General features: G+C 33.5%; 1 protein-coding gene across 1 annotated transcript in view; it reads left to right on the top strand.

Moving 5' to 3' along the window:
- Positions 1 to 6,990, top strand: part of LOC129230380 (cellular tumor antigen p53-like) — a 31,209-nt gene extending 24,219 nt beyond the window's left edge. The window contains exons 9-10 of the mRNA XM_054864779.1: positions 49 to 158; positions 6,852 to 6,990. Of these exons, the coding sequence (XP_054720754.1) occupies positions 49 to 158; positions 6,852 to 6,888 (147 nt within the window). The 3' untranslated portion in view covers positions 6,889 to 6,990. The remainder of the gene's footprint in view (positions 1 to 48; positions 159 to 6,851) is intronic.
- Positions 6,991 to 21,819: the final 14,829 nt, after the last annotated feature.

The following is a 21,819-nucleotide window of genomic DNA, read 5'->3' as shown; positions in this document are numbered from 1 at the left end:
TATTACTTAAATTTCACCTTTATTCAGAATTTCCTTTCTCTTTTTCAGACTGATAATTTAAATTGCTTTGAATTCCTGAAACAGATGAGAACATTTTATGAAATTTGTTATACAATGAAAGGCTTGCCTCCAGACATTTCAAGTGCTTTGGTTCACTTGTAAGTATTTTTTGTTCCTATGATACAGTGAGACTTCAATAAGTTGAAGCTGCAAAGAAGGGGAGGGGGGGTCGATTGATAACATCATTGTATCATCAAAAACCACAAAAGAAAGTTGAACTATTGAATGATCAAACAACCTACATTCATTAACCTAATAATGTAAGCTACAGAGTAAGTAAAATGTTGTATTTGTACCTTGGAGCAAGAGCAGCCAATTTCTGATTTTTATGAAATTTAATTTATGATGGAATTCTGTCCACAAAGTATTAAACTTTTCCATGCAACAGTAACCAACATGATAAAACTCCCCAATATTGAGTTATAGTAATCATGTTTACTTCAATCCTATAATCTTTGTTTTTACAACAATCATTATTCAATGATTGTTTGTGCATTTCAATGAAAATATTTCTGGAAGCATGAATTGTTTTGCTGACGATGTAAAAGTTATGGGGATTGTCGAAAATGAAGAACAAGTAAAACAGCTGCAAGAGGATTTAGATCATATTACTAAGTGGGCAGATAAATGGGGTATGGCAGTTAATGTAGGGAAATGTCAAGTGCTACACTTAGGTCATGGAAATAAGCGTATGAGATATCGTTTACAGGGTTCAGTCATAAATCAGGCAGAAAATGTTATGGATCTGGGTGTCTTTATAAATCAGGACTTCAAGTTTAGTCAACAGTGCAGTATTGCTAGTAACAAAGCCAACAAAATGCTTGGGTTCATCAATAGATCTATTTCAAACAAATCTAAGAATGTTCTTCTGCCTTTATATAGGAGTTTAGTAAGACCTCATTTGGAGTATGCTGTTCAGTTTTGGTCGCCTTATCTGAAGAAAGATATTTTTGTATTGGAAAGGGTTCAAAGAAGGGTAACTAAATTAGTAAGGGGACTCTCAGATTTAGATTATGATACCAGACTTAATTGGCTTAACATGTATAGCCTGGAGCAAAGGAGAGTCAGAGGGGACATGATTCAGTTATTTAAATTTATCAAAATGAAAGATGTAAATGGATTAAATTTTTGCTGGGAAAGCAGGACAAGGGGTCATTGTTTTAAGCTATTTAAATCTCAGGCTAACTTGGAAATCAGGAAAAACTACTACTTTAGCAGGGTCGTGGGCACTTGGAATAGCTTACCGGAAGAGGCGGTAATGAGCAAGGGAGTGGATAGCTTTAAGAGGGCCATTGATCTTCATTGGGGACTAATTAATTGACTAGGACCAGCCTAGCTGGGCCCAGAGCCTGTTGCTGGTCGTCACATTTGTATTTGTATTAGTTTTAGTTACAATTAAAACAGTTAATGCCACTTGTAATTCAAGTATAATTAAGACAATTTAAAATTGTGTACTTATCTAATGTAGCAAGACTTCTTGAGGTGATCAACAGTTTCACTAGACTCAGGCTTAAAAGTTGGATAGAGTCAGAAATAAAACAGTTTGAGTTGCTAGATTCCGTTACAGACATAAATAGATTTTTGATGCAGGTGAAGTTAATAAAAGTGTGTTTAGAAAAATAAGCTTTACAACCACTTTTTGTAAAACTGGTATTTTTGGTGTCGATTGTTGTTGCTCCAAAGTAGAGTTATGAAAGAAAGATACTTATACTTTAACATAAGGAATTTTTATAGAGTGTTTTCTGAGCAGAAAATTCTGTTATAAATATTCCTTTGAAACGTTTAACACATCAAAGAGAAAATTAGAGAAATTGAACATCATTGTCCCCATCTCTCCCATTATCTAAGTGATGAAATCAAAGTTTTGAATCTAGACAAATTGCAATCACTAATAATGTTGGCACACCAATAAGACTGAACTTGAATAGTTTGTGCTAAAAAAAGTATGCATTAATGCTATTTTGCAATAATTTTGTTACAATTTTCAATAAAATAAAAAAAAATTCTTTTTTTTTGTTTTTACAAAAGTACTCTATTCTATATTAATCTACTTTTTAGTATGCTTAATTTTCAAGGTTTATTATCTGAGAGTGGGATACATTAAAGAGCAAAATTACTTATCCCCTTTAGCCACAAAAGGCTGAATGAAAAAACTAACGATTAAAAAATCGCCACGCAATTGTCACATTATCGCCACTTCAAATGGCAAAAGGCATTAAGTAATTGGTAAAATCTTTTCCAATTAAATCAAGTGATAGACTTTATAAACTTATTTATTAAAAATATTTTACTTACACTAACTAATGTGACTTACAAATAACTCTACCCAAGTGTCGCATGTTGATTTAAATAAAATTTTGCACATTGCTAGAACACTATAAAATATTTACATATATTTTTTTTTTTTTTTTTTTTTTTTTATCGACAATAAAAAATTTAGTGGGGTGAAATTTACCCCTAAATATTGGATAGTTTGGATTTTAGAATCTACAATAATATATTCATTTATTTAAAATTTTAATTACAAAAATTCAAATAATGATTGCAAAAAACTAAGCATACTAAATTTTACATGTTTTAGAATCTTTCTGAAAATACTATTAATAGGGTGTAAATCAGCTTTTACAATATTACCTCGTCAGAGAACCCCATGACCTTGTAAATATGTTGTAATATATCTGTAGAAAGCTGTATTTTTTAGCTTTACCATGCTTTTTGAATTTTCATTTTACTAAAATTGAGAGAGAAGCTACAGTTATTTGTAAAAACACACTTTTCTTTTCTTCCCCCCCCCCTTATTCAGTTTTCTACAGGCCTTATGTTTTGAACAGTTTTTAAAATAGAAATCTAAAAATTGGCAATATTACTTACCTTGTTATATGTGTTGTTCATTCCAAGTTTTATTGAAACCGGAAATGGTGAGGTCAAGAAGGTGATTTATCTGACATGGAATTGCTCATAGGCAACTAGTCCTGTGGTGAGGTAAGATTGTGAGAGGTGGTTCACTCGTATAAATAGTATCTCCAAAAAAATCCTGACCACATCAACTTGAGTTTGTTTAGTTTTTTTCAAATATTCAACATTTATTTGAATTTTTGTATCTGAAATTTAAAATAAAATAATATTGTGTAGCCTCTAATATCTCTACTATCCAACATTATCCCTTTATAAGTGTTGATTGCCAATTAAAAAAAATATGTCATCAATATTTTTAAGTGTTTATAAATGTACTAAGTTTTATTCAAATCAGCTTGTGACACTTGGGTTTCAATAAAATGCCTTCGAATGAAATTGTTAATGCTGATCTAAAGATTTTCCCCAGATTTGCGCTTTAGAATAGGGTTTCCTGAAAGAAATATATACAGAACTCTCCTCATTGTTCTAACCAGTAAACCATACAATAGTGAAAAAGTGATAAAAATCTAAATAAGTAGCAGTCAAAAGAGCATAGTAAAGCATATTTTTGGAGTCATAAATTATTTTCCCTCGTGTCCCCATTATTGAAATATGAAATTTTAAAGTCTTTCAAAATGTTAAGAAAAAGTTGTCAAATTTAACGAGTTTTGGTGAATAATAAAAGACATCTATCTATCTATCTTTCAGTTGCTTTGCAGATGGATATCCTGCCACATCCAGGCAGTGAAATTGCATGGTTTCTTTAATTTCTCACCAAGTCATGTCTTTAAATTTTGCCTTTGACTTTAAGACCTAATATCTCAATAAGGAGGCTTGAGAGCAGATAATTTTTTTGTTATAAAAAATATCTCAATATGCTCTTTTGATTGATACCTAATTTTATTTACTTGATTTATTTACAGTGAAACCTCGCTTAACGGACACCCCTTTAAAGCGGACACCTCTCATTACGAACAGTTTCTTTTATTCCCATCCCTTTTCTATGGTTAAGCCATTAAAAGTCCCCTCATTAAAGCAGACACTCACTTAACCGGACACGGACACAACATTTCTTGTAAAAAAGCTCTTTCTTCTCTCATTAAAGCGGACACCGACGGACAATTTCAGCAAATCTGACTATTTCTCCTTGAAAGAAAAAAAAGAGAGATTTATTGGACATCCTAGATTGGGATTCACTTCCAACACTGGACTTGTTCAATAATTGACACAAAGAGAACCAGAGATAACAATTAGCAACACCTTTCCTCCCTCCACAATAAACCATAAAAGATATTTACCCCTTTGCGAAAATGCACAACCCGTTCAGAATCTGCCAGGAAAAAATCTGCTGAGGTGGAAAAGGAATGTAGAATCCATTGTTTGGGGGTAGGGAGTACATTTTAGGCTTCTGGGGACAGCTCGGATTCCAAGAAATGCAAATGTTGGTTATTGAGTACGGCTTAAGTGAACAAAACACATGGTACACTGGCCGAACGCCTTATCTTTCCCATAGTAATTAAACTGTCCGCCATGTGGTCTTCAGAGTTTACAAAAGAATTGGTGATTTGTTTATATCTTTTTAAGTTTTATTACTGCAGCCTTTGCTGTTCTTCATCAGCGCCTTTTAACGGACGGGGCCGATGGTTGAGAAGTGATGCATACTTAATTCCAGCTATTGAGTTTATTTTAAAGGGAAAAAGAAAGCTGAAAATTTGTGAATTGAAATAATGGGGTATCGTTGCCAGAGAAAGGAGGAGGTGGGGCAACTTCCTTGGAAGGATTATTTCATTTTAAGAGTTTTTGGAATAAGTTTTTGCGTTTGACCCTGTAGTCGAGTGTGTCCTTATTCGCATAGACGTTGGAAAAAATGCCTCGCAAAGCTTTGACTTTAAAAGAAAAAATTGAGGTGCTCGTATATCACAAAAGTGAAAAATATGGTGTAAGAAAATTAGCAGAGCATTTTAACGTAGGGAAAACACAATCGGCAGAAATTGTAAAAATAGAGAAAAGTTAATGAAAGCTTGGTGCGAGAATGGAAACAGCAAGCATTACAGAATGTCATCTGAAAAGGGACCTTCATAAATTGATAAATGCGTATTCGAATGGTTTTGCCAAGTGCGAAGCAATCAAGTTCCCATGTCAGGACTAATGCTGCAAACAAAAGCACTAGAAGCTGCGCAGAACCTTGGAGTGACGGATTTTAAAGCCTCGAATGGATGGCTTGAAAGATTTCGGAAGAGACATTCTGTTTCTTTTAATGTAATAAGTGGAGAATCCGCTACTATAAATCCTGAAACGGTAAATGAATGGGTCGAGAAATTGTCATCCATAATTAAAGACTGAGCCCGAAAATATTTTAAATGCCGATGAAACAGGGCTTTTTTTACCGTGCATTACCTGAAAAACCCATGTGCTTTAAAGGTAAAAAATGTCATGGTGGCAAAATGTCAAAAGAGCATTTAACGGTCTTACTGTGCTCTGGTATGGATGGTGTTAAAGAGCAACCCTTAATTATAGGAAGAGCGGCAAAGCCAAGATGCTTTAAAGGTATGAATCCGCAAAATTGGCTTTCAATGGAAAGTAAACAGAAAAGCCTGGATGAACATGGATTTAATGACTGAATGGCTAATGGAATTAAATAAAAAAATGAAACGTCAGAAGCGCAAAGTTCTTCTTTTTCTGGATAATGTGACCTCTCATCCAAATGTAAAACTGACCAATGTAAATATTGTTTTTTTTCCTCCAAATGTTATGCTCGTCTGCCAACCTTTGGATCAAGGTGTCATAAAAAACTTCAAAGTATTTTACAGACAATTAATTTTAAAGCACATCGTTTCAGTTTTAGATGGAGGAAAATGTAGTGCAAGCTCGGTAAAAATCGATGTCTTACAGGCATTTTCATGGATAAATGCAAATTGGCAAAAAGTCAAGGCGACTACAATTACCAGCTGTTTTCTAAAAGCTGGGTTCAAAAAAGGTCTACCTGTTGCTGAAGAAGGAACAGTTAATGACGAAGAACCCGTTAATGATTTAACAAAATTAATACGCCTCAGTGGTGAAAATGTTTTAATTGGCAATGAATTTGCTGACATTGATGGTGATGTTGAATGTGAAATAAACTCCTTAGAAATGGAGGAGATAGTTGAAAGCATAACACATAACGAAACCGAAAGTGAAGGAGAAGAAGACGATCCTCAGATAGTGGTCGAAGTATCATCTGAAGAAACGAAAATTTAGAAGCTTAAGTGATACTCAAATATACATTGATGAACTAAGACATTTTTACACCGAAAGAAATGATGAAATAGGGGTAAAATTAACACAAGAACTTAAAATTTATCATGAAGATATGATGAGCAAAAACTACTCAAAACAAACTTCAATTACATCTTTTTTTACATGTATTTTAAGGTATGTATTTTAAAGTAGTTTATTTCTTGAAAACCTTGAATTACAGCATATGTAACACTTATTACATTTCATTACTTTTCTGTAATTACAAGCATATAACTTTTGATCTCAGAATAAGTTTTCTTTTAAGAAGTGTCATTAATTATTTTGTAATAAGTAGATTATTTAAAAACTTGTTTTTTTATTTTTTTACGTGTCCCTCGGGAAAGCGAACACCCCTTTAAACCGGACAATATTTGTGTCCCGGTAGGTGTCTGTAATAGAGAGGTTTTACTGTATTTATTTTATTTTATTCTTTTTCCCATTATCTTACTATTTGTGTGGTTCCCTGAATAGGATTATTTTGTCCAGTCAAAAAATGAAGATGGCTGCTGTAGCTTAAAAATTGCTTAGGTTTTGAAATGTGAATGGTTTTGTAAACTTTTTCTTTACATGTATCAAGTATAATTTTATGAGTGATTTATTGTTTTTTTTCTTCTTTCTAGCCAGCAGCTTCAGCATATAAAAAAGGAAAATAGTTGACTGAGAACATCAAAAACTAGTTCAATAGTGATTTTAACTTGATTTTATATGCAGCCAAATATTAAGCTGAACGACCTTTTGTTATAGAGCTGTTTTTAAGCACAAGACTAGAAGTGATATTCCTTGATTTTGCTCAATTCCATACATTTCGTGTTAAGTTACAATAAAAGGGGCCAGGAAAAAATATATACACATATCATTTCACACAATTGGTTAAAATGAATTCAGCACCCCTTAAAATCCAAAAATCCACCAAAATGGGATCTGCCTCAAGAGTCACCTTGGAGGGTCACTTCCAAAGTGGAACTGCAAAATTTTGAAAAATATGAAGCTAAAATGCATTTTTAAGACTACAAATGTGAAATCCCCCCTACGTTGTGGAGTCAATACTATACTCAGGATTAGGTTCATATTGTCAATACTTAGACTTAGTAGTGACTTTCTCATAAAAATTGAACCCCATAATCTTTCTCTGTGTTTGAGATACATTTGAAATAATTAAGGGGCTATCAATTTCATACACCCCCTCACTTTTTTGACCTCTCGAGGGCCTGCACATTTTTGTCTAGGGCAAATGATATAAAAAAAACCTTCATAGTTTCATGCCATACAAAAATATTTTAAGTAGAATTGCTCTTTTTTTCTTTTTTCTCTCGCTTGTACATTTAGATGTATAAACAATCCATACTTTTTTTAACATTAATTTTCTTAATTTCTCCCTTAATTCTTTCCCTTACATATGTTCTTTTGCATTTTAAATAAATTTTTAACTTTCAAAAATGAATTAAAAGTTAAACAGTTTTTTTAATGGAAAAGGGTATAATTTTCGCAGTATTAAAATTTTATTAATTCTAAATGAATTTGTGGTAGCCAATGATATAGCCATTTACCAATTACTTCAGGGGCGGATACAGACTAGCATTTTGTGGCAGATCATGCTGAGGAATATCTCACCACTCACCCTCTACAAATGAACCAACGGTTTTGGATACGAAAAATTTTTGAAACTGCTTGGGTGCCGATAAAAAGCACCAAATCAGTCAGGAATAATGCACTTGATAGAAAAACTTTACTAATTTCATAAGCAATGAAAGGAAGTAATAGTTCAAATGCTAACTTTTAATCATTTTTGATGAATTAAAAAAGATTACTGCAATCATTTTTTAAACACAATGATGATGTGTAACAGTGTAGATGGTTTAGTGGGAGGGGGGTTATGACCCTCCCCTGTATCCGCCCCTGGATTACTCTAGGAGAATGGTACCCAACCTATGGGACACATGCACCCTACGAAATATCTGTGTGACCTGCTATTTTTTTCTGTGTACAAATTGAAACCCCCAATTAGTCCCAATGTCAGAAATTTGGATCCAAATATTCAGAAAAAAATTTCTGAAAAGCAAATGTTATTAAAAAAAATCTCGTAATAAATTATGATAACAACTATTCTATTTGATTTTTTTTCATGTTGTTTAGCAAAAATTAAAATATTTTGAAATTTTATAAGTGCTCTGACCCTTGAGGTTAATTTTAATATAATTCGCGACCCTTGGGTCAAAATTTTTGAGCCCCACTGCTCTTAGTTTTCGTATGTGTTTGTTAGCTAATGAAACTATTTACTTGTACTCTAAAAAAAGTTTTCATAAACTTTTCTTCAAATGCATCCAAAACTATGTAATAAGAAGTTGGAAATGTTTGTTAGGTTTGGTCTATCTCTCCCTCTCTCAAATAAATTTTGGAAGGAATAGTTTGAATCTTACAAAGTAAAATAATCAATTATCCAACTTATTGAAGCACAAAACATGCAAATTATTGCAGACATGTGTTTTGGTGTTACGAGGAACACCTTTTTCAATGCAAAGAAGTGTGAGCTTGTCATTTTACCTTTTTTGTTTTGTTTAATTTCTGATTTTTGGTATTTATACTATCTTCTGTTCCAGCGTGTTGCTTTTCTTGGATGACTTTTCATCCAGAAGCTCACACTTCTTTGCATTGAAAAAGATGTTCCTTGTAACACCAAAACACGTGTCACAATAATTTGCATGTTTTGTGCTTCAATACGTTGGATAATTGATTATTTTACTTTTCAGCACAAAGGTATTTTTTCGTTATAAAGTATTTTCTCGTCGAAAAAGTTCACTCCCTGCCAGCACACATTATTCTACTTCGAATTTTTGGCTCTAACATTTTCCTTGAATCTCATTCAAAAAAGCATTGTACTTCGTTCGGAAATTCGCATCTTAAATGAATCTTTATCCAATTGGTAGATTTAATTCCATAAAGCTCTGTTGTCAAAAGGTTTTGATCTAGAACCCCTGTGCATTTATATTTAAAAACAAGATTTTTTTTTAAATAATGATAATTAGGTAAAAATAAAATGATGGTTTGTTGTTCTATATTTAACTCAGAAACATTAGTAAGTACTTTAACTTCATGCCAAAAAAAAACTATTATCAAAGTGGTGCTCATTAGTTTTTAGTAATATTTATGTTGCGAGGAGTATGAAATGAATGCAGCATGAGAAAGAAAAGAAATTTACATTGTGCTGGGATGTATACCCTTCATTTTCCATCCTTATGTTCCAAAATGTTGCTTAAAAATTACTTAATGCCATCTTAATAAAAGTATATATACAAATACAAATACAAATGTAACGACCAGCAACAGGCTCTGCGCCCAGCTAGGCTGGTCCTAGTCAATTAATTAGTCCCCAATGAAGATCAATGGCCCTCTTAAAGCTATCCACTCCCTTGCTCATTACCGCCTCTTCCGGTAAGCTATTCCAAGTGCCCACGACCCTGCTAAAGTAGTAGTTTTTTCTGATTTCCAAGTTAGCCTGAGATTTAAATAGCTTAAAACAATGACCCCTTGTCCTGCTTTCCCCGCAAAAATTTAATCCATTTACATCTTTCATTTTGATAAATTTAAATAACTGAATCATGTCCCCTCTGACTCTCCTTTGCTCCAGGCTATACATGTTAAGCCTATTAAGTCTGGTATCATAATCTAAATCTGAGAGTCCCCTTATTAATTTAGTTACCCTTCTTTGAACCCTTTCCAATACAAAAATATCTTTCTTCAAATAAGGCGACCAAAACTGAACAGCATACTCCAAATGAGGTCTTACTAAACTCCTATATAAAGGCAGAAGAACTTTCTTAGATTTGTTTGAAATAGATCTATTGATGAACCCAAGCATTTTGTTGGCTTTGTTACTAGCAATACTGCACTGTTGACTAAACTTGAAGTCCTGATTTATAAAGATACCCAGATTCATAACATTTTTTGCCTGATTTATGACTGAACCCTGTAAACGATATCTCATACGCTTATTTCCATGACCTAAGTGTAGAACTTGACATTTCCCTACATTAACTGCCATACCCCATTTATCTGCCCACTTAGTAATATGATCTAAATCCTCTTGCAGCTGTTTTACTTGTTCTTCATTTTCGACAATCCCCATAACTTTTACATCGTCAGCAAAACAATTCATGCTTCCAGAAATATTTTCATTAATGTCATTCATAAATATAATAAACAAAAGAGGCCCTAAAACTGATCCCTGAGGAACCCCACTTAAAACATCACTCCAATTAGAATGATTTCCTCTCACAACTACTCTTTGCTTCCTACCAGTAAGCCAATTTCTAACCCAAAGTAAAGTTTTTCCTCCTATTCCAATATCAGCTAACTTGCTGAGAAGAGCAACATGCGGTACCTTGTCAAAAGCTTTTCGAAAACCAATGTAAACAACATCCACACATTTTTTGTTATCTAAAGCTGAGGTAACCTTGTCGTAGAAATGCAATAAATTAGTAGTACAGGATTTACCTTTCCTGAAACCATACTGCAAACTAGTCAACAGACTATTAGTCTCTAAGAACTTCATGATCTTAATTTTGATCAAAGTTTCGAAAATCTTACAAATCACCGAAGTCAAACTTACAGGTCTATAATTCCCAGCAATACCTTTAGACCCCTTCTTGAAGAGTGGCGTTATGTTAGCCAGCTTCCAGTCCTCTGGCACTGTCCCCGAGTTATAAGAAGCATTGAAAATATTCAAAATAACATCCACTAATTCCTCTGCACATTCAACTAAAATTTTTGGATAAATATTATCTGGTCCCGGAGCTTTAGTTGCTTTAATCTTTTTCAAATGAAATAAAACCTCCTCCCTGGGAAATACAAAATCCTCGAGCTGTATAATAGCTTGTGTCTTGTTAGTGTCAACTGTTGAGATACAGTTATCGTTAAACACACTGGAAAAGCTATTTAGAACATTTGCAATATCTCTATCGTTTTGGATTAAATTTCCATACTCATCAACCAAAGGCCCAATTTGACTGTTTCGAGCTTTCCCAGAATTAGCGTAAGCAAAAAACCTCTTAAGGTTCCCATCAATGTCATCTGCCAGCCTTTGCTTCAATTCCCTTTTCTGAATCCGTACCAAATACTTAAAATTTCGCCTTGCCTTACCATACTGGAGCCTCTCCGCACTCTGACCAGTTTCTTTAAACTTACGAAAAGTGGCTTGCTTATAATTAAGAGCTTCTTTAGTCTCCCTGGAGAACCACATGGGCCAAATTTTGGTACTAACACCTTTTCTCCTAACATACCTGTCATCAAAAGTTATAGAATTTGTAGCATTTTTAAATAAGAAATAATTTGAACACTTTTTATAGCACTAAGTACATTAGTTTCTTTAAATATACTAATAGTGATTTCATTTCTATGTAAATAGTGTAGAGACTTTTTAAATCTTAAAGTCATATGTAGTGTTCAAAGTTATGTGTATTAAAGCTGAAACTCATATGAAGCATTTGTAAATATTGTTTTCTAATAAAAATGTGATTTTACTCTTGATATTTGTGTATTGTTTTATTTTATGTACCTTCTGAGAGAAAATCATTCTGTGTTACACACTATCACAACCAGAATTTTCTTGCAGTGTAATTTATCTACTAGTATTTATAATGTATGTATAGTAATGTATTAGGATTGGAAATATGTCAAAATCAAAGGTTATGAAGACTCCATCCCCCCCCCCCCCCCTTCCATTGCTGCACCCCCTAATATCAAGGTATTTGAGTAAAACACAGTATGATCCCCTTTTCCAGCTTCCGCTCCAAACAGTCTCAATTTATCAAGGAATGGTTTCCTCTCGGAAATAAGGCTTAGTGTTAGTGTATAAGGCATATGTTCAATGGCTAATCCTGAATATCTTCAAAACACATTACAAAGGATTCCCCTCCCCCCCCCCTCAACCTTGGCTCAAATAAACCATTCTCAAGATTCTGGTGCAATTGGGGGAGGGGGGCAACTGTTTATTGCTCAGTCTCAGTCGTTATACACCCTTGTGCAAATTACTTGAAACAAAGTATTTTTTTCATCAATTTTAAAATCTTTCCACATATTCTTAACCAATCAAACTAAAGTCTGTAAAAATGTGTGGATGGGATGAATAAATCATTTATCTAACATTAATTTCCACCAGTCAGAAAGTTTCTGGGAGCTCATGTGCAGGAACTTCCATTGGCGAAAGCTGCAGCCATGATCACGTCAGTTGAGATTTCACTGTCGTCAGCAATGGATGTGACACCGCGAAAGCGTACAACGATTGTTACTCATTTCTAATATACGCCAAAGACTTATAGAGAGATTTTAAGCATAGTTGGCGTTAGAATAGCAACTGTAGAATTATTAAACAATATAGAGAAACAGGATCCATAGCTCCTAAGCGGGGGGGGGGTGAGGCCGAAAATTGAAAACAACACCCCAAGAGATGACTCTTTTCTATTTATGCAGAGTAAAAAAGACTCTCCAATGGCTAGTGAAGCACGTAATAGAGATTTAAAAGAGAATGGAATAAATATAACTTATCTATTGTTCGGAGGTACCTTATTGCAGCCAGTCTGCCAACCTATAGACCTATGAAGAAACAGCTTCTGACCCAACGAATGAAGATAAAGCGCTACTTGAAAGCATTAAAATATAAGAATTGGACTGTTGAAAATTGGCGGCAAGTACTATTTTTAGCGACGAAATTCATTTCATTGTCCAAAACCAAAGAATTTAACACGTGCGGAGATCTCCTAGGTGAAGAACATGAATCAATTTGTAAAGCTCCCCAAAAAGACGATGTTTTGGGGTTATTTCTTTGCAGCCTGCTGAGGGTATGATGCGTTCTGAGCAATACATAACTATTCTGAAAAAAAGGTTTTACTAACTAGGGTTAAAAAGCGATACCCAGATGGAGTGGGTATTTTCCAGCAGGATTTAGACCATTTCCATGCGTCCAAAATGGTCAAAAAATCCATACCTGAGAACCAAATTGAAACATTGGAATGGCCTGGGAACTTTCCTGATATCAGTTAAATCGAGAACCTTTGGATTATATGCAATAATCGCCTATTGCATACGGACTGTTGGAGAACTAACTATAGAGAAGCTAATCACTGCGCTAATTTATATCTGTTACAAGGACACAAATATTGTAAATGATGGTAAAAAATTGGTGGATACAACTCTTAATCGTGTCCAAATCTTAATAAAGAGACCTGGATGTAATATTATGTACTAAAATCTTTTCACATTATAAAAATTTAAATAAAATACCATTTCTTCTTCTTAATGTTTGTTTCAATAATTTTGCACAAAAATAAAGAGTAAGATGCTGATGAACATTGATTAGAAACTTATTTTAAACAAATAAAATGTAAAAGATTTCGCAATCAAGAATTGCAGCCAGATATTTACTATATGGTGCTAAAAGTTGTAATTATACTAAATTTCATACTTTTTTATTTGTTTTAAATACCATAAGAAACATTATGTATTTTAAAGACTTTGTAGGAGCCAGACTATATATTTTTAGTCTGCATTGATTGTTTAAAATTAAGTTATAATTTAATTTCAGCTGTAATTTCTTTAGTGGTAATTTTGTTTTGTTTTTTTTATTATTAAAGTTAGTTGTTAGAATTTTGTAACTGATTCTATTTAAGTAAGAATAACATATATAAAAATTATTGATAACAAGTATTCTCAATACAAGTTGAATAAAACAGTGGTGTCGCTATTGAGGTAACACCCATAGTGAAATTTCAAGTTTTTGAAAATAATAAATGCAGTCGACTCGCGCTACAATGAGATTCGACTTACGCAAAATAACTATAACAGGAGTTTTTACACGAGTAACAAATTTTAGAGCCAAATGCGAATTCTTCACCCACAACAAGAACATTTTCAACAGAATAATTTTGGCAGAAAGCAGAAGATAATTTCATCCTCTGTTATTCCTCTTCTGACAAGTTTCCTGTTTGGCATGCGCTGTCAGGGGAAGACTGATAACAATCTGATCGTGCAGCATAAATCGTCATCATCCTCTATTTTAAGTTAGAAGCATAATTCCTGTATTTAAATGTATAGTACTATTATAGTGCTGCATTTTATTTACATACTGTACGTATCGTACTGTTTTATTTTCCTATTAATTGTTGATTTTGTGCATTGTAAGAATATTTTATGTTGAAAAATAGATTTTTTAAATTGCAATAAAAATTCACTTCTTTGTGCAAGAAATTATAACATATATAGTTAAGAAATGGTTTAAGACAGTTTGAGAGGTGTTTATAAATGCCTAAAACAACTAGGTATGTTTACAAAAAAATTGTATGCATTCCCTTTTCCGCCACGCAAAATTTTAACTTAAGCAAGGGGTCTTGGAACGTATCCCTCGCGTAAGTCAAGACTCGACTGTACTTCAATTCAGAAAATTTCTCAATATTTTAAATTATGTTTACTTTATCAAGCATAGTTGCATCAGGATAAGGCAGTGACATGCACTCCAAAAATAATTTTCACTTCTCATTTTGTATGCTCATAATTAATAGGAAGTGTATGAAAAAAAGTTTTTCTTTTCTTGACTTTCACTAATAATAAGTTAAAAATATATTTATCAGTCACTGAAGCAGCGATTTCATTGGAGCACGTATCCCCAGGCCCGGACTGGCCATAGACTTGACCGGGACTTTTCCTGGTGCGCCCTCTCGAAAGGCGCCCTTCTGTTTTCTTATTTTCCAAAATAATGTTTTAGCAATATGGAAATAAATTATGTGGAACCAAGAAGTGATTTTGAATGTGAATAATTTTTCCATACAAAAGCAATGTTGTTCTTATTTATATAAACGTTCCTTTTTATTACCCCTATAAAGGCAATTAGCCCCTCTTGTTTCGTAAACAGTCTACACCCAGGGCATCGTTTGTGGCTTATCTATTGCTTCAAGGTTCAGTTCTGGGGACAAAAGCGGACCCATGGTGTTTCCCTAATAAAAAGGGATGTGAGGATGAAAGTGACAGCAAGTCTAATGGTCAAGAATAAGAGAATGGTTTTATTTATTGACTGTTCTTTAATTGCTGTAATATGAGCAGATAGCATGATTCCATGTTCTGCTAACGATCATGAGTGCAATAGAAGCAAGTAAAAAGACAAATAATGTTAATATTTGAAATCTGCGCATTAAAAATAGTGTAATGTCGAAATAAGCCGCATAAAATCAATATTTTAGTGGATGCATGAACACGATGACTGATGTCGTATTTTTTGTAGCTTCACACAAAAAAAAACAAGGACAGGACTGTACGGTGATTCCTAGACTTTTTGAGTCAAGGCGCCCTTTTTGGAATTAAGATTTTTGCATGGCGCCCTTCTCAAAATAAAAGTATGACTTGTAGCTGGCAGTCAAAAATAAATACGAGCCGTGTATCTGCATTGAATAGCCCTTATTTATCCTGCAGAGGTTCTGTAAAAATTGGAAAAAAGTTTCATAAATAATAAGTCTGAATTAGTTGAGCAAAAATAGTAAATTTTCGAGGACTGCGGGCTCCCCAGGGCACATTTGGGGAATTACTGCACTAAACAATGAAGATGCCGAACAGTTTTAAAGATAAAACATTTTTCGATTTTAAACTCGGCTTTGTCAGTTAAAATCATAACAAAAGTTCAAGATCTTTGCCGTTGGCAAGCTTTGTGTTCAAAACATATTCTAGTTTTTGTAAATAGATTTAATTCATTCACTGTCTTATTAGCCAGAGGTGTGCACAAAGGAAGGGGGTCATGGCATAACCTTTGGCATTAAAATTTTTGGGGGGTAACTTAAGAGATTTTTTAAATCTCATTTGGGGCTCACGTTCTCGGGAGGGGGCGTAGCATTTGGACGAGGGATTCCGTTATTGCCCTGGCGGTGGGGGGTTGTCGCCCTTGTCTAAGCTACAATACTACCTTAAAAATATTTATATTTTAATTTCTGGATAAAATCATTACATTATTACATTTTATACTGCCTTTATATCATTTTGGGAAGTTTTTTAACCTGTGTTTTCTCTCAGATGAAGCTCTATGCCCCCCCCCCTTGCTATCCTGGTGACTTATGAAGGTTATTATTAATATATTTTGCATCAATGAAACAATACAATTCATTATGAGCGAAACGAAGTTTGAGTTTGAAGAAGGAATGTATAACAATGTCGCTAATAAGTAAAACGCAAAGGTATTACTACTAGTGACGTCGCTAAGGTGGCCGGATTGGGGTGGGGCTGTCCGCCCAGGGTTTGACCTGTCTGTGTGGGGGGGGGGGGGGGGCGACACTGAAAGTGGAATTGCAAGTTTTGAAAAATATGAAGCCGAAATGCATTTTTAAAATTTCTAATGTGAAAATTTTCCACGGGGTGGGACCGCCCGGCCCCAATATTTCCCACTCCACATCATGGTATTAATACATACTACTATACTTAGAATTAGCTTCATATTGTCAATACTTAGACCTAGTAGTGACCTCTTATACCAAAAAACTGAAAACCCATTATTTTTCCTTGTGTGTGAGATACGTTTAAAGTAATTACAGGGCCAACAATTTTACACACCCCCTTCCTTTTTTGATCTCTCGACGCACACATGCGTTTAGGGCAAGTTACATAAAAAATATTCATAGTTTTTATTTGTCTTTTGTATATTATCCCAATTAAAATTTTGTTTTTCACAAATACAGTTGTTTCTGAAAATTGTAAAATTTCCATGTTTACATAGAATCTAAAACATTTTTTTTTTTTTTTTTTGCGTTTCGAGGGAAGGAGGGGGGGGGGAGTGAAATCACAAATTATCGCTCCGAGTGTCCCCAGTGCTAGGTATGCCACTGGTATTACGAATATTAATAAGAGTCAAGAAAGACTATTAGAAATGTAAAGTGAGAAATATCGAAATAAACTTATTCATTTTCTATCTGCAGTTATAGTTATACACATTTCAGGATAGCATAGAGCCTAAAAAATAAAGAGCACTTTTTCTTTCACAGAATAAAAGCTAAAGATTCTAATCATTAAAGCATTTTATGAGGGTCTTTCGAAGCATTCTTGTACTGTACAAGAGCTTTTGACTAACTATCTTTTAGTAAGCAGGAAAAAGGGGAGCATACATGTAGACCACACACTTGTTTTATGGCTTTAAATGACGCCTTATAAGATACTTTCTATGGATAAGGATCTGCGATGCTTGGGGATTCGTAGCAAGGGATTTCTGTTGGACAAGGATCTGATTTTAGCATTAGTGAACAAGTAATTTTGAAGCGGCAGCAAAATCGGATATATTAAGTCAAGGATCTTTTCAACATTAGGTTACTCGTTTCAGTTTTCCTTTTCTTTTTAGTGCGAAAAAATTTTCCTTCATGTATATTCTTAAATTATAGAATTACGATCTATAATTCATAATTAAATGCAATATGATCTATGAGCTGCGAAATGACAAATAAATGATATTGCAAAATTTTGAATAATGCATATAGTTAAAAAAACAACGTACTTAGATAAGTTGAAAGATAAAATTTAAGTGTCTTGTGTTATCAATTGAAAACTATTATTTTAAAAAGTAAAAAATATTAAGATCAAGTCAGTTCGTGAACTATTTTTTTTCATTCTCTCTCTCTCTTTTTAGTATGATTGGTTCATTTTATGACGGCTATTTCTAGGTTGCACCAGTTTTCAAAAACAAAATTTTGCACTCAAAAAGTTTTAGAAACTTTGAGACAACAGTACCATAAAAATGAATAGAAACGTTTAAAATGTTCGTATGAATTTTCAAAACTTAGATCCTGATCTAAGAATGTGGAGGAAAAAATATCATCACGATAAACCCTCTTGTTTTCTTACCCTGGGAAATAAAAAACTTGTAATTTGAATTTTACTTCGAAAAAAAATTAAGGAATTCTTAAAAAAGGAAACAAGAGGAAAACATGGTCTAGAAATTTATTTGATCGTCTTTTAAACTGAAATCTTTGAGTTTTCTTGCAAAAGTTTTATTAATTAATTAATTCACTCATTTATTCCTTATAATGGTCAAAAACAATTATAGTAATTTTAAATGTATATCGATACATAAAAAATGATTTCTTAAATAATTTAATTTTCGAGCTTTTTCCAGTAGTTTTAGTGTTATCAAAATGAGCAAAGAGGCAATCAGGTTTACTGGATGAGTTAGAGTTCGATTGGTTGTATTTTCTTGTAACTTTCACCCAAGATATTTTCTATGACATGATCATGTTATTAATCATACTAATAATAAATAAATAAATAAATAAATATCGGATTTGGAAAAAAAATCAGACTTTAAAAATGAACTTTAAAGACTCTAGATATTACTTATGTTTTATTTATAAAAAATATGTATTCCAACCATTAAGCAAAAAACGTTACATTTTTAACTCATTTTCATGGTTTCATGGTAGCGGTTACTGTATACAGTCGGCTTATACATAAGCCAATTTCATTACATCCGTATCAAATTTGACGTTTGAGATGAAGAAAAAATAATAGTACAATATAAGTACAGAACAAATGAGTAAACACAATTCGAATAATCTTTTGATTTTGAGGACTGGCATAAATTAATCACTAGTGTCATGTCTCATGTTATATCCACATCCACACTAAATTCTTCATCTTAGTCATTATTAATTTTCATTTTTGATAAATTATAATATTTCCTGACTTATTAACCAAACTGTAAAATCATGTTTTCCCTTCTTGACTGAATGCCTTTTTTGTATTGCTATTCATCCATTTTTTTCCCCTTTAAGTAGGTACATTTATAGAAACTAGTAATGGCTTGATATTCGTTATCACTCACTCCTACTCGCAAAATAATTGCATAGCTAAAATGCTTTTAAAAAGCACCATGCAGAGATGCAAAGATTTTTAACAGTGCAAAGAAAAAATTTACTTGTAATGAAATGATGTTTTTAATTTATTCTTTTTGAATGACAAACCAGCATATGCAGGAAAAAAAAGAAAAAAAAAACCTGGGCATGACTATCGCACGGAGAAAACATCGTCAGCTTAAGGATTCGACAAATTCATGTAACAAAATGACAGCATCATGTATTAAAACAACTGCAGATATCAGTGAAAAAAATTCAATCGACAACACACGCGCAAAAAAAAAAAAAAAAAGAATCACAGCAAGAGGTGTTGTCTTCTAATGCTGTGAACTAGTGAATAATGCATTTCACTAGTTAACAGCAGTGTGAAGAAAGACGAACAAACAATGAATTTTCGGAAGAAGTGGCTACTGAGAAACATTTAGCAAAACTTCTCATTCTTCGAAACCAGAAAATATTCCACCCCCAACCGCTTCCCGGCGTTCTTCAAATTTTCAGTGGATATTTTTGTGGTCTTTCCTCTTTTTTTTTAGGGACTCTTTCTAGGGATAATCAGTAATATTTAAGGGGATGTACCAACACTCTTGGGCGGGAGGGGAGGCAGTGGGTCCGTGCCCCCCCAATAAGGATGAATTAATCTCACTAATTTCTTTACTACTTTTTAATTGACCTTTCCTTTGCATTTTTTTACGTAATTAATTAAAAAGAACACAAAACACACACAGCATATTTTGAATAAAAGCATTTTTCTTTGCTAAAGAAGTATTTCTGGAATCAGAGGCCCAGAGTTGCAGAATTTAACTCACTGGTTTCGAATTCAAGGGACCGTATTATCGCGATTTGTCCACTAATTCTTCTTTGATGGAATCAATAATTAACTTTTTTTTAAATGTGTAGGAGCACCAAAAAGAGTCATTTTGATCCAGGAACCTATTTGCGAAATAATAGATTTCTTTTTCAGCTTATAAAAAATGCAAAATGAAAGAAATCATATGGTATTTTCTTGGAAAAACCTTGATTTTTAATGGAAACGACATATACTCGTAGTATTAATATGTTATCTCAACTGTATCATGGCTTTAAGAACAAATCAGCAACTGTTTTGAAATTCATGAAAACATAGTTTCTGAATTCTTCAGTAAAACTTTTATGTCATGATTTCCTTTATAAATTAATTTAAAAAAACTCAATTGAAGTATGGGTTTATTTAATAACCTTGCCCTCGTGTTATAATCATTATGATAATGTTCCTAAGTAAAGCCGCTCATTGTCTAGCATCTTGGTGACATTATATTGGGTTCAGTATTTGAATGGCTTGAAAAGTTAAAGATGTTTTCCGTCCACATACAAAGTATATTAGTGCATAATATTCATGTACTTAGTGGATTCATTGACCTGAAGGAATCCTAAGGAAAATTAAAAAACACGCACATTTACAAACAAAGTCATTAAAACTTTGTTATGAAACATCGGGAAGGGGGGGGGGCTGTTCAATTTTCCGTGCCCCCTCCAAAAGATTTTTCTGTATCCGCCCCTGAGGGGAAGGAGGTCTCTCCTACTATTTTTGAACTTGCAAAAAATATGACTTCTCGTTTGGAAATTTTCTGTAACAAAAAATGGCCTTATTTACTTTTCAATGATTTTTTATCCCCTTAAAAAGTCTGCACTAAATCTTAATTTCTTTGATATTATGGAGGCAAATTCGGCGCCCTTCAGCTCAACCTTCCCGCGCCCTGTTGACCACCCAGTCCGGCCCTGCGTATCCCCAGGCAAAGGAAGGAGAAAACCATTGTGCAACAAGTCGAACCCATCAGGGGTGCCCACAGGGGGGTATTATGGCGCAAGTTGCGCCATCAAAATTTTTGGGGGGGATTTTTTTTCCAGAAGGTTTTTCTTTTCTTTAAAACATGAAATTTTTGAATTTTGGAAAGAAAAAATATTTAAACTCATTCAGCAAGAAATAGATGCATTAATAATACTTTTTTCTCATACCCTCAGGGCCGTTGCCGTAGCCCCCCCCCCCACCTCAGTTTTTCAGAAGTGTGGCCGCCAATATCAATTTGGCGATGCAACTAACGAAGAAAAAGGAAAACTCTCCGTTGATTTGAAAAATTAAAATAGTAATTATAAATAAATAATTGAAATAATAGTGACAAAAAGTATTTTTTCTGTAAAATTTTAATAGAAAATGTAACCTTAAAATACAATTTAGGAACATCCATGATTCTCTTTTATTAAGAGTATCTAAGTAAGAGCCGCAGAAATGTACGCTTCAAACATTTTTATTATCACAAAAAAAAAAAAAAAAAGCATTCAGTACAGCACACTTTTCACTAGGCTACAGAGTGGGTATGTCTGCCTAGTCGGAAACTATGGGCTCGGCTCAAATTATTGTGCATAGAGTAAAATTAGCATAATGGGAGGGAGGACTGGCGTCAAACTAACATGGTGCACGCCTTGTCTCTCGGCGGCCCTTGTTATACAAAATCGTGCTTCATGGCTCTTCAGTAAAAAAAAATATATAAATAAATAGGATAGCCCATAGGGTAGGAGTCGCCGAAACATTCCCATATGTTTTTACTTCCTTTTACAAAAAAGGAAGTATTGTATTCGCGAAAAAATTTTCACTCAAAAATCGCCCTTAATTTCCATTTTGCTCACCCCCAAATGAATGTTGAGTTTTTTTTTCGATTCGACCACATGCGGAAAAGTGCCTAAGAATGTA

This window comes from Uloborus diversus, chromosome 9 (assembly GCF_026930045.1).
Source record: "Uloborus diversus isolate 005 chromosome 9, Udiv.v.3.1, whole genome shotgun sequence".
NCBI classification, from domain to species: domain Eukaryota; kingdom Metazoa; phylum Arthropoda; class Arachnida; order Araneae; family Uloboridae; genus Uloborus; species Uloborus diversus.
Note: the sequence above shows the minus strand (reverse complement) of the source record. Positions and strands in the feature narration are given on the sequence as shown.